This window comes from Berghia stephanieae, chromosome 1, assembly GCF_034508935.2.
Source record: "Berghia stephanieae isolate SIO BIC M18660-M18661 chromosome 1, UCSD_Bste_1.3, whole genome shotgun sequence".
NCBI lineage: Eukaryota > Metazoa > Mollusca > Gastropoda > Nudibranchia > Aeolidiidae > Berghia > Berghia stephanieae.
Window position 1 is genome coordinate 127,634,823 of NC_088360.1, and position 13,051 is coordinate 127,647,873.

A 13,051-nucleotide genomic window follows, 5' to 3' on the forward strand; every position below is an offset into this window, starting at 1 on the left:
AAGCAAATTATAATCGCCTTGTAAGCTTTATAAAAAATAATATTTTTGTTTAAATAATTATTTTAAAAAAAAGAAATATATATATATATAATATATATATATATATATATATATATATATATATATATATATATATATATATATATATATTATTACCGACGTGCTTATATTGATAATGGAACAAAATTATTGTGGGTTTGATTTAACATTGTTGTAATGGACATCATTTTGGTTTGGTTTCAGAGTATTTCCATTACAACAATGAACCCATGCATAACAATTTGGATATTTAGACCTACAGAGATTTTGAACTCAGGGACATCAATTTCAGATCAGATTTAACAGGGCTTTGCTATCAACTGAATCACAAAAATCTCAAGAAACATGGGTTGGTGGTGGGAGAAGAGTGGGATCGTTCAATTCGTAGAGCACTCGCTTCACACGGAGATTGATTTCGGGGAAGTCGAGATTTTTTAATTTTTTAAATTTTGACAAGCGTTCTGTCCAAAGGGTAGCAACCAATTGCTATTTTCCGTTTCACGTTATAGAAACCGGGATAAATTCGGGATCCGAGGACCCAGTGGCTTTGAAGGACTACCACAAGAAACACGTAATCGTGTAATGATAAATAACCGGAATTAACTCAGGAATTCCGTTGCTCGGAAAGCACTAAATCTTTTTACTGAAATAGATATCGCATTTAAATAGGCGGATCTAAATAAATGGTTTTGTGTTCATTTTAAAGGATTATTATAAAGGATAGGATGCGGGAAATTGGATTATTTTTAATGAAGTGATCTGCTATGCCTCTCCATATTTTCCTCCATTCTTTTTATTGAGCGCGCGCGCGCGTGTGTGTGTGTGTGTGTGTGTGTCCGTTTGTTTCGTTTTTGTGAACGTTCGCTCTTTTGGAGGGGTTGGAGGGATTTTTGTGTGGTCGTTTGTTTGTTTTTGTTCTTTTGTCGTGCTTGTTGGATTTGATATGATATGTTTGTTTTTGTATTTTTGGGTATGTGTGTGTGTACACGTTTGTTTTGTTTTGCTTAGGGTTTATTTGTTTGCTGTTTGTTATGTTTTGTTGGTTTTTTTTTGTTTTTGTTTTTTGGGGGGGTTTTTTTGTTGTTGTTTTTCTTTTGTGTGGGTTGGTGTTAATGTTTTTAGTTGCTGTTATGGTAGATATAGTGGCTTTAACCTTTTTTTATTGCACAAGTTTTCAGTTCGCAAACTTTGATATTCCCCCCCCCCCCCCCCCCCCCTATTTTGACCCATCTTGTCCATCTCGTGGCATAGTTTAGAGAATCACTCCTCTACGAGGTCCCGGCTCTCGTGTATTTGGTGGTCTTCTTTAAGATACGCCCTGAAGGCGTTTATCTCTCACGCCACCACAATAATATTGCATCTTTCCATGGGGCGCTAGGCGACAGATGGAACGGGTTTTAATCACACTTATTAAGATGTTTTTGACCAGATAATGCTAATATGTTTCCATCTCTCTCTCTCTCTCTCTCTCTCTCTCTCTCTCTTCTCTCTCTCTCTCTCTCTCTCTCTCTCTCTCTTCTCTCTCTCTCTCTCTCTCTCTCTCTCTCTTTCTCTCTTTCTTTCTTTCTTTCTTTTTTTTTCTCTTTCCTTCTTTCTTTCTTTGTGTGTCACTCTATCACAGTATCCATCTATCTATCTATATATCTATCTATCTATCTATCTATCTATCTATCTATCTATCTATCTATCTATCTATCTATCTATCTATCTGCCTGGCTGTCTATCTATCTCACTGTGTGTGAGTGTGTGTGTGTGTATCTCCCAGTACACAGCCCCCCCCCCTCTCTCTCTCTCTCTCCCTCCCTCCCCCTCTCTCTCTCTTTCTCTATCTCTCTCTCTATCTCTCTCTCTCTCTATCTCTCTCTATCTTCTCTATCTCTTTCTCTCTCTCTATCTCTATCTATCTATCTCTCTCTCCTCTCTCTCTCTTTCTCTCTCTGATATGTCTAATAATGCAGGTGTGATGTTCATTGCCGTTACCAATGAGTGTATGAACAACTAGCCTAATGCATATAACAGAAAAATAAATTTTACGCCAGATGAGACTAGGAAACCTTAGAGCAAGTTTAATTGGGTTATTATTTTTTAAAAATAAACTTCTTTCTTTAAATTGCCTCGGGAAAAGATAAAGCCACTTCCATTTAAATAGCCTGATGGACGCAAAATAAGAGAGAGAGAGAGAGAGAGAGAGAGTGAGAAGAGAGAGAGAGATGAGAGAGAGAGAGTAGAGGATAGAGAGATAGAGAAGAGTAGAGAGAGGTACAGAGAAGAGACAGAGAGAAAGAAGAGAGAGAGAGGAGAGAGAGTTTTGTGATCCTTTTGCCAGACCTGCTACTACTACAAACAATTCAAGAAATTACGAAATTTGTGCTCCAACCTCAGAACTTAGAGCATCTCTCAGTCAGTAAAACTTATTGAAAATTGAAAGTTGATGTGAGATACATATCGTACTTTTAAGGATTTTGAAAGTGTTCTTTAATCCGAGTGCGAATGAATTGTTGATCTTTAAAGTTATACTGTAGCGACGACGATGTTTATCTCCTAAGATTAGGAATTTTAAATGTTCAAATAAGGGCAGGTATGTGATGCCCATTATAATATTGTGAAAGTTGGGAGATCAACGAATACAGATGTCTTACACTTACATCCATGTATTGAAAATAGATATAACCCACACTTATAATATTGTGAAGTTGGGCGATCAACGAATACAGAGGTCTTACACTTACATCCATTTATTGAATATATAGATACCCAACACCCACGTTTTTTAAGGTAATGAAAGTGTATATGAAGTCTGGTTTTCGTTAACTCGATTTGTCTACTTTTTGAGATTTTCTATCCATAAAATAAATTGAAATGTAAAGTTTATTTTAAGCGTCAAATGGCACAAGAATTTCCTTAGATTTCTGTGAATTTGAAGTTTAAATATGATAAAATGATAGACTGAATGAGAATCTTAGGGGAAATAATCCTCAATATGGGAAAAAACGGAGTTAGTGAGTTTTGGAAAACCACTCTTCATATGTCTTAGGAAATCATACCCCACATTGCATACGACTGTAACGAAAAGAAAAGCATTTTTGTGTAGCTTACAAATATCTTATCAAATTGCGTTATTGAGTTTTCCAAAATGTCAGAATATATGGTGTCTAACGCCCCATGAGTACGTTTAAACCGTTGTGAAACTAAAACATTTTATTATCGATTTTTAATTGTTATCCTTTTGTTTGTTGCCTCCTACAGGTTTGCGAGATGCACGTGGCAGGATACAAGTTTCATGTTCTTGATAACGCCTTCCTGGTGCACAAAGGGTTCAAGGTGAAGAACAAGTTCCACTCCAAGAAAGATGAGGAGAACGATCGCAGTCGGATTCTGTATAGGACGTTCAAGGAAGAGCTCAAAGTTCGATACTCTGACGTGACGAGAAGATGTTAAGGATTGTCGTGTGAAATAGAAATAGACCGAGGTAAAAAAAAACAACACTCTAACTTTCCCACAGCTCATTATCCACTAAATGTGCCCAAAGCGTTTTACTAGGGATCCCAAGTCAACTGCAACACTGAACATGTAGGACGAAGTATGAGACTTCTATTAGGCGATATTGCAATTTTGATTTCGACAGAAACAACGCTGTTACCGGTCAGGTGCTCATTTTACACCTGCGTGCACTGAGTGACTGTGCCTTTTCCATAGACTCAACTTTGCGCCGCCAGAGCGGACTTGAACCGGGGACTACCAGTCCGTAGGAGAGTGTTACATCACAAGACCACACAGCGGTTCATTACACCCTTATAGTATTATGTACTGCCTCTAACGCGCATGGAAGTGGATTATATAACTGTGGCACCAAATCGCCTTGCCAGAACAAAAAGGAAATAGGATGATGTTTTTGTCATTGATTTTTGTTACCATCGCTCGAACCTTTGATATGTATTAATCTTCGGTGAATGCGTGAAATGGACTTTTTTGTTTGGAATAGATTCCGATGGAAATGTTTATGTATATTTGTAGTTATGGTAACACTTAAACTCCACCCGTGATAAAACGTATTGAGAACTATAAATCACAGACTTTTTTATATTAGGAGATAATGGTAGAGTGAATTAGAGCAGTTCTCCATGTTTTCTGTTCGATTATGGTTTGTCTCTGACAATTGCATATAGTTCTTACTTGAATAACTAGTTCGTGATAATCCGTAATACAAACATTTTGCCTGAATCTTGAATCCAAAGGAAAACAAATTTGAAGAAATGTTAAGCTTCAATAAAGACAGAATTGTTGATGTTTCGGGTTTCCTCCATACTTAAACAAACAATTATTTTATATTTAATGAAACAAACAAGAACAAACGGATTTTTTCTCTCATAAACATATACTTTTTAAATATGAAATCGTTTGTTATTGTAAAGGGGATACCCGCAAAGTTATAAATAATTTCTTCTATTAATTCATCGTTTTGCTTGATATTGCACGCCTGTCTTTTCAGATAAATTACCAACATTTTCTCTTACTTGTGAACTGAGGACACCGAAGCTACCGTCGCTTCAGTTGCTTCGCAATCGGCATCTGACAAGGTGTAAATTAAACAGTGCCAGCCAAATTAGAACAAAAATCCAGAAAAAAAAATATACATCCCAAAAAATCTCCTCCTCCACTAGGAGTCGAACATCGGATCTCTCAATATTTGCTTTCAGAGTCGTTTCCCCATTCAAGGCAGGCGAGTTTTTCTTGCATTTTTCTTTCTGGCACTGTTTTATACTCACCTTTTCCTTTTTCAAACTTACACCAGTGCCTGCTCCCTAATTTTTTATTTTGCAGTAGGCATATTATTTTCTGTCAAAATTGTATCCACTTGTTAAATTCGCAACTTTAAATGTGATTCTTAATTGTTTTCTATGATTAACGTACTTACATATTTTATATTTGCAATCTGGAGCAGTTAGTTGTTTTGTTATGGGGGTATTGTGTGTGTGTGTGTGTGGGGGGGGGGGTTGTTTTGTTTTGTTTGTTTTTGTTTCATTTATATATTTATTGTTTTATTTTTTTTTCAATTGCTTTTTTTTTTTGGGGGGGGGGGGGGGGAGGAGGTTGTGATCAATATCATACAATGTTTCTAATCGGTGTAAAGTCTCATTCTGATAACAATGAAACGTCATTTCATTCCTATCCATCCGTAGTAGACCTACTTATGATTTTCTTTTTTCTACGGTCTTGTTTTTTGTTTATTTTCTAACACGACAAAATATTTCAAAACTTGTTTCCGTGGTGTTCCTGTTGGGTGCAATGAATGTTCCACTACCAGTAACGTTGTAACGAGAGTTTGATTTCAACTAAATTCAGTCATGCCATTTGTGTTATTGAATTTCATTGTTAAAAAGTTCCTATGGACATGATCGTTTCTAAGGCTTTTATGTTCTCTGGCAAACCAATGAAAGTCTTTACAAGAATTTATGATTCCAATGTAATGTAGGAACCTTTTCGTCTCTTCACATTTCTTTTCAAAATATGAGGATTTGATTAAGTAATTGGATTGAATTATTTTTTTTTAAGATTAAGATTATGTTTTAGAACATTGAAATATTTTGATCTTCATGAGTGATGTTGAACTGCCTCATAATTTATATTGCTTTCTATAGTTGACCAGCCAATGTTTGTTGTTGTTAATATTATTACTGTTGTTGGTGTTGTTCCTGTTATTTTTGTTGTTGTTTGTCTTTTTTTTTGGGGGGGGCGGTATTTGTGTTTGTATGTTTTTTGTTTTTGTTTATTTGTGGTTGAAACACGAAAAATTACTTTGGAGTGAGATTTTAGAGGCAGCGAGTAGATCGTTTCTTAGAGTCTTCAACGTTCTTTCCTCACATTCTCTCACCGTACTCAGGTGTAAATGAGTACCTGGTCGTTAACATTGTTATTGTCTCTATCGAAAAAAAAATTTAATATTGCCTAACAGGCGTCATGTCTCGTTCTACAGGTTAAGTGTTGCTGTTGGCTAGGGAACCGTTGTAAAGCGTTTTGGGCGCGTTAAGTGGATGTTGCACTATATAAATGCTCAATTATATATACATATTTTAAAAGAGAAATGATTTAGATTGATTCTTTCCTGAGCAGTCTTGAAGTCGCACTTTTTCTATTTTCTATTTAGGCAAATGAATAAACAAATATTTCATGTAATCGATCACCGATTTATTAATCGTGTCATTTATTTGAATGGATTTCAAGTTCCGAATGTTAGTCAACAATCGTTTTCAAAGAATTCTTACTTTTGCTTGTTAGCGTTTCCTTATTCTACAAAGTACGTGGACAGATTTTTTGAAAATCAATTAACAGCCCTGATAAACAAACAAACAACATACTGGTTATGGCGAAGAAATGCCAAAGAATGTTTGATTAATGGGAAATTGGATGAATGATGAAATGTGTATGATTGTTGTCGGAGTGAAATTCTAAAGCATGAGATATCGTTCAGCTGAATTTAACGATAATAATATTATAGTCTCATGCCCGGCCAAGTCGGAATTAATTTAATTAGAAGAGCTATAAAATAGCTAATGATATTTTATTGATCTCTCTCTCTCTCTCTCTCTCTCTCTCTCTCTCTCTCTCTCTCTCTCTCTCTCTCTCTCTCTCTTTCTCAGGAAATGGCTAATTTGTTTACGAGCAGTCTTCCTGAGCAGTCTTTAAGTCGCACTTTTTCTATTTAGGCAAATGAATAAACAAATATTTCATGTAATCGGTCACCGATTTATTAATCGTGTCATTTATTTGAATTGATTTCAAGTTCCGAATGTTAGTCAACAATCGTTTTCAAAGAATTCTTACTTTTGCTTGTTTGCGTTTCCTTATTCTACAAAGTACGTGGACAGATTTTTTGAAAATCAATTAACAGCCCTGATAAACAAACAAACAATATACTGGTTATGGCGAAGAAATGCCAAAGAATGTTTGATTAATGGGAAATTGGATGAATGATGAAATGTGTATGATTGTTGTAGGAGTGAAATTCTAAAGCATAAGATATCGTTTTGCTGAATTTAACGATAATAATATTATAGTCTCATGCCCGGCCAAGTCGGAATTAATTTAATTAGAAGAGCTATAAAATAGCTAATGATATTTTATTGATCTCTCTCTACCTCTCTCTCTCTCTCTCTCTCTCTCTCTCTCTCTCTCTCTCTCTCTCTCTCTCTCAGGAAATGGCTAATTTGTTTACGCGAGCGCACGTGTGTATATGTATGCATGTGCAATTGTGTATTGAACTGTTTGTTCTTGGTTATTTATAATTTAGCTTATGATATCTTTAGGTTATGATTTTGATTTACATTTGTACTATTTTTGTTGGATTGCTTGTTTTTTGTTTCAGCGGTCTCTCATATAACCTCAATTGTGTTGGAAGAGACTAAAGCAACAAACAAACAAAACAAACAAACAAATCTTAGTTATTTGTGTAGGATGATAGGTCGGGTACCTATATCGCCTATACTGCCATAAACTTTATCATTTATCTTTTATGACGTTATTTGGCGAGACATGCATGTATTGATCGTATTTTTGCTCCTTTTTTTTCTTATCTTTGGGAGACTGGCAGTGAAATTGTTGAATTTGCCTATTGTAGTTTGATACTGTTTTTCTTTCTTTTTTTCTTTTTTAATTTGGTCGATATTGTCATCTGCGGTGGTTTTCCCCAAGATTGTTGAGTAAATTTCAACCGCAGATTGACTTAATAAATAAGATTTATTATTATTATTTATTATTATTATTATTATTATTACTACTACTACTACTACTACTACTACTACTACTACTACTACTACTACTACTACTACTACTACTACTACTACTACTACTACTACTACTACTACTACTACTACTACTACTACTACTACTTACTTCTACTACTACTACTATTCAACTATTATTATTATTATCATCATCATCATCATCATCATCATCATGATTATTATTATTATTATTATTATTATTATTATTATTATTATTATTATTATTATTATTATTATTATTATTATTATTTAAAAGGTGCTAATGTTTGTTGAAAAAAGAACATCTATTGTAGTGGCGTGTATACATATTATCAACCCAATTTACGTTGTTTTTTGTTTTTTTGTTTTGTTTTGGGGGGGGGGGGTTGTGGGTTGTTGTTTTTGTTTGTTTTTTTGGTTTTTTTTTTTTTTTTTTTTTTTTTTTTTTTTTTTTTTTTTTTGGTTTTTTTAAATTTTTGCCCCTTCTTATTTACGTGATTTAAGTAATTAATATCCTTGTTGTTATTATATCCATCATTTTAGTCTCGTTGTGTGAATGAAATCATTCCGATCTTGAGCGTGATGAATTTTTAAAAAAAATACTATTTGTGTTTAAATACAAACCCCATGTATGGCATAATAATTGAAATTGGTTTCGTTATATTTTTACGAAGCCGGTTTGTTTCAAAAGTTGATCCCAAGTCATGGTTTGCTCTCTGTTGATTTTGTTATTGATGATTTATTTTTGCTCTCATTAGAGATCCACTCCGAGTTAGTTGGGTGTGTCTTTTTGTTATAAAGATATTTTCCCCTTGTAAATCACCTCCTCATATTATTATTATTTATTTGTTTGAATATATTATGTAACAGTTGTAGAGTAATCCTGTTTTAGTGTCATGAGTGGGATTTTTATGTGGTCTCAAACTAGAGACCGGGATTTATTGCTTTTATGATCTACTGCTGTTCCCTGTTTGAACTGGTCCTGATATGTACCTGCTCATCCATTTACGGGAATTATTTTCGAGTTATAAGAATCACTCTAGGTCGCCAAGAGAACAGCGTCCAGAAGCTTGGTCAAAATGACTTGCTCAAGGCCTCACAGCTCAGCAGGTCGTAGGAAAGCGAACCCGGTACCTTCTGGTTACGAAGCGAAGGCCATAGTATGTATATCTGTGCCACTTTCATCCTGCATAAATGGGTGCTTGTGTCCCGTCTAAATCCTTCTTGGTGACCTAAAAGTCTACCTAGCGCTGTTAAATCCCCTTCCCATAAAACACTCAAACCAAGAATTTGGTTTTTGTTTAAATATCATATTCTATTCTAAGCAAACTTGTATATTATAATATCATCTTATTCTAGTCATCTGGACTCATATTTTTTCTTTAATAAAAAAAGTAATTTGCTCGCTGGGTGGGGTTCCTGACCTCCCATGGGCCGGGAGGTCACTATGTCGTCTATGCCTTTATATCTGTTTTCCAACCTGCTTTTTTTTCTTTTTTCTTGGAATGGGATTACTTCGTTTTGTCCTTTCCCTTGTCGGAGTCCTTGGCTGGGAGGGAAACAGTCAAATGTATAGTTCGAGTTTCGGGAGATTATATTTTTTCCTTGTAAATAATGTCTCTGTTATGTATTGTTATTTGTTGTTTTGAGTGTATAAGGTAAGCATTTGAGTGTGTTACTCTTAGTAGGATCCTGTGCTTGTGTCTGGATGAGACTTTCAGGTGATCTGAAACTTAAGTACACTGAAAGTATGCTCTTGGAATCTACATCTGTTCCCTATCTGTGCCATTCCACCTTGTCCGACTTTTTCTTTGGTGCTTAATTGTAATTCTAGAATTTTTTGACTTTCCACATTTTCTTCCTTTTTACTGGCGCTGATATGGCCCAAATGTGTCACAAGCGCCGTAAAAAAAAAAACACTCAAAAACAAAACAAACTTGCTCCGAGCTGAGACTGATGTGTTTGGTGTTGTATAGCTGCACGTTCTTGGATTCTTAACACGACCTAAATTATGTTAGAGGCTCCTCGAGCCAGCTGTGTTGCACCCCGACTCGTAAATGGAAAAGGCAATATTATTACACACAGTATCATCTGCCCATTCAGCAGTTATTGGGTTGCTATATATTAGCGTCCTACTCAAAGGGTAGCAAGCAGTTGTTTTTGGCCATTTAACGTCAGAGGAAACCAGGGTAAACTCTGGCTTCATGGTCTTATGGCTCGAAAGCACTATCTCGCTCCTTCCTGACGACATTTGTGATGAAAAATGCAAGAAAAGTGTCACACGGAATTGGTGTCCCTTGATGTACAACTGATGACACGTCGAATGTTATCGTGATCATTTCTTTCTTCTTGTTTAATTATTAATGCACACGAGGGACAGACCAAATGTCAAATGTATTTATCATGTCCCAATAATCACACACACACACACACACACACACACTCCTCTCTCTCTCACACACACACTCTCTCTATCTATCTATCTATTGAATCGTGTTTGATACAAATATGGTACGAAAAGTGCTCGACATGCAGTAATGGAGCGAATTATTATTATTTAAAATATTTACCACAATGTTTGAGACAGTCTACATTAATGTTTCAGGCTTAATTTGCCATCGTCAGGACTGAGTTGTTTTGTTGACTGTTGTTGTATCTATCTATCTATCTATCTCGTTTTTTCAACAGCCTTTTCTTTTTTTTTTTTTGGCTGTTCCTTCTGCGTCCTATTTATCCGACAATAATTGTGTACAATATTTCCATTTATGAATATGTATGTAAAATATAAAAACTTACCATGACAATTTAATATTTCAAAATTGATGCCTAATGAATAAATTTCCTTGGAAATTATTGTTGTTTTGAGTTACCTTTATTGTAGATGCTCTAAAGATTGCGTTATTTATACGGCGATCTTCAACGACAAACAGAAAATCCCAAGCGTTTGTTGCTGTTTTTTTCAATATCCTATGGGAGAGCATTATCTATTCAATACCCATGACAAGACATGCAGTGCAGCCTGATAGGCGCTGTTATTATTTTGATTCAAAGATGACAGCGGTTTAGACAAGGAGACCCCCAAATTTAACGTCCATCTCCGTCTTGTACAAATACTGGCATGCAGCCGAAGGTGTCCGATCGCTGGTTCGAACTCTCGGATCTAATTTAGGTCATGTCGCCTGTCGAATACAACAACTCGGTTTACGCTTGCAACGTTCTATATAAAAGAAGTAGGCTTTTTATCATGGTAACCACGATCGAACTGATTTGCCGCGGTGTGAAGCCTACAGTGGAATCCTGATAAAATCAACACCACCGACCAAAAATATTGGTTGACTTTTAATCAAGGTTGACTTTATCTATTTTCAATGGGACACACGAAGATGAAGATAAGAAAATTTGGGTACCCTCATTCACGCAGGATATTCCGCTAAATATGATATCGAGTACTGATCACAATAGCATGTCTAGTTCTCGAGTGATGAAATGAAAGAAAGAACGAGATAGTTTAAGCATCTATCGTTTAACTCAAAATGATCGGAGTCTTGGTGGGGTTCCTGACCTCCCATACTGGACAGGGGGGGGGGGGGTACTTTCTGTGTCCTATATCCCCCTGTACCTGTTTTCCAATTTGCTTTCTGCCTTTGTCTTGGAATGAGATTACTTGGTTTTGCCCTGGTCCTGGCCGTAGAGCTTGGCTGGGAGGGAAACCGTCAAATGCATAGTTATTGTTTTGGGAGATATTTTTTCCTTGTAAATCATTTCTCTGTTATGTATTACATTTGTTATTTTGAATGTGTAAGCATTTGAATGTATTCTTCTCAGTGGGATCTTATGCTGGTGTCTGGGTGAGACTTTTAGGTGATCTCAAACTTGTCTGACTTTTAATGTACTCTTGGAATTTACATCTGTTCCCTATTTGAACCAATTCCCCTTTGCCTTATTCTTTCCTCAAGTCCTTTTAATTGCACATCTAAAATCTTTTCACTATCCAGTGTTCTTTTTACTGGTGCTGATATGACCTAAATGTGTTGCAAGCGCCGTAAAACCCTTTTTAAAAAAACAACAAAAAAACAAATGGTCGGAGTTCAGTCTATGGCGGGGACCAATTGGGTTCCTGAATTTGTTGATACCAGATTTTTACTAGTCAATTAACCGAATACAATCGCATCAACGAGTTTTAGACAAGACGCTGTAAGAAATTTATGTGTGATTTTGAAATCACTACAGTAAATCACTTACGGGGACAGAATAAAAAAAAGTGGGTGTCATCCACATAAAAGTGTTTATTAAGATAATATTTTGAGATGACATTAAAAAGGGGTAACATGGAAATGGTAAAAAGAAATGGGTCAAGGACTGAGCCTCGTGGTACTCCGAATGTCAACAATTTTGGTTCCGATACAAGTGCCTCAACCTCCCACCCCCCCCCCCCCCCCCTCCCCTCTTTCATATACATAGAGACATACATGGTTTGCCTTTTTTAAGGGTTTTACGATGCTTGCAACACATTTATGTCTTTTCAGCGCTAGTAAAAAGTAAGAAACTGGGATAGTCAAAAGATTCTAGAATTAAAATTAAAGCAGTCAAGAAAAAGTATGACAAAGGGGAATGGTACAAATAGGGAACAGATGTAGATTCCAAGAGCATATTGTCACTGTACTTAGTTTGAGTTCACTTAAGTCTCATCCAGACAAGCACATGATCCCACTAAGAGGAACACACGCAAATGTGTACATTATACATTAAAAACAATAAGTATAACAATACATGACAGGGAAATGATTTACAAAGAAAAAAATATTATCTCCCAAAACTATAACTATACATTTGACTGTTTCCCTTACAAACAAGGACTCTGACCAGGGTTAGGACAAAACCAAGTTCTCCCATTCCAATATAAAGACAGAAAGCAACTCGGAAAACAGATTTAAGGGAATAGAAGACATAGCGTGACCTCCTGCCCATCATGAGAGGTCAAAGACTCCCGTTTTAGATCACCTAAAAGTCTCAACCAGGCACCTGCACATGATCCCACTAAGAGGAACACACTCAAACGTTTACAAGATGTGTACAAATAAAAAATAAAATGATCAGTAGGTACATAACAGAGAAATGATTTACAAGGAACAAAATATCACCTCCCAAACACTATACATTCGACTGTTTTCCTCTCAGTCAAGGGACTCCAGCAAGGGCCAGGACAAACCAAATAATCCCATTCCAATTCAAAGACGGAAAGCAATCCAGAA

General features: G+C 35.8%; 1 protein-coding gene across 2 annotated transcripts in view; it reads left to right on the forward strand.

Moving 5' to 3' along the window:
- Positions 1 to 5,974, forward strand: part of LOC144963095 (beta-1,4-glucuronyltransferase 1-like) — a 70,588-nt gene extending 64,614 nt beyond the window's left edge. Inside the window, exon 3 of one of the 2 annotated variants that reach the window (XM_078896744.1) lies at positions 3,286 to 5,974. In XM_078896744.1, the coding sequence (XP_078752870.1) occupies positions 3,286 to 3,477 (192 nt within the window). In that variant the 3' untranslated portion in view covers positions 3,478 to 5,974. The remainder of the gene's footprint in view (positions 1 to 3,285) is intronic. The other variant, XM_078896745.1, reaches the window with a different exon arrangement.
- Positions 5,975 to 13,051: the final 7,077 nt, after the last annotated feature.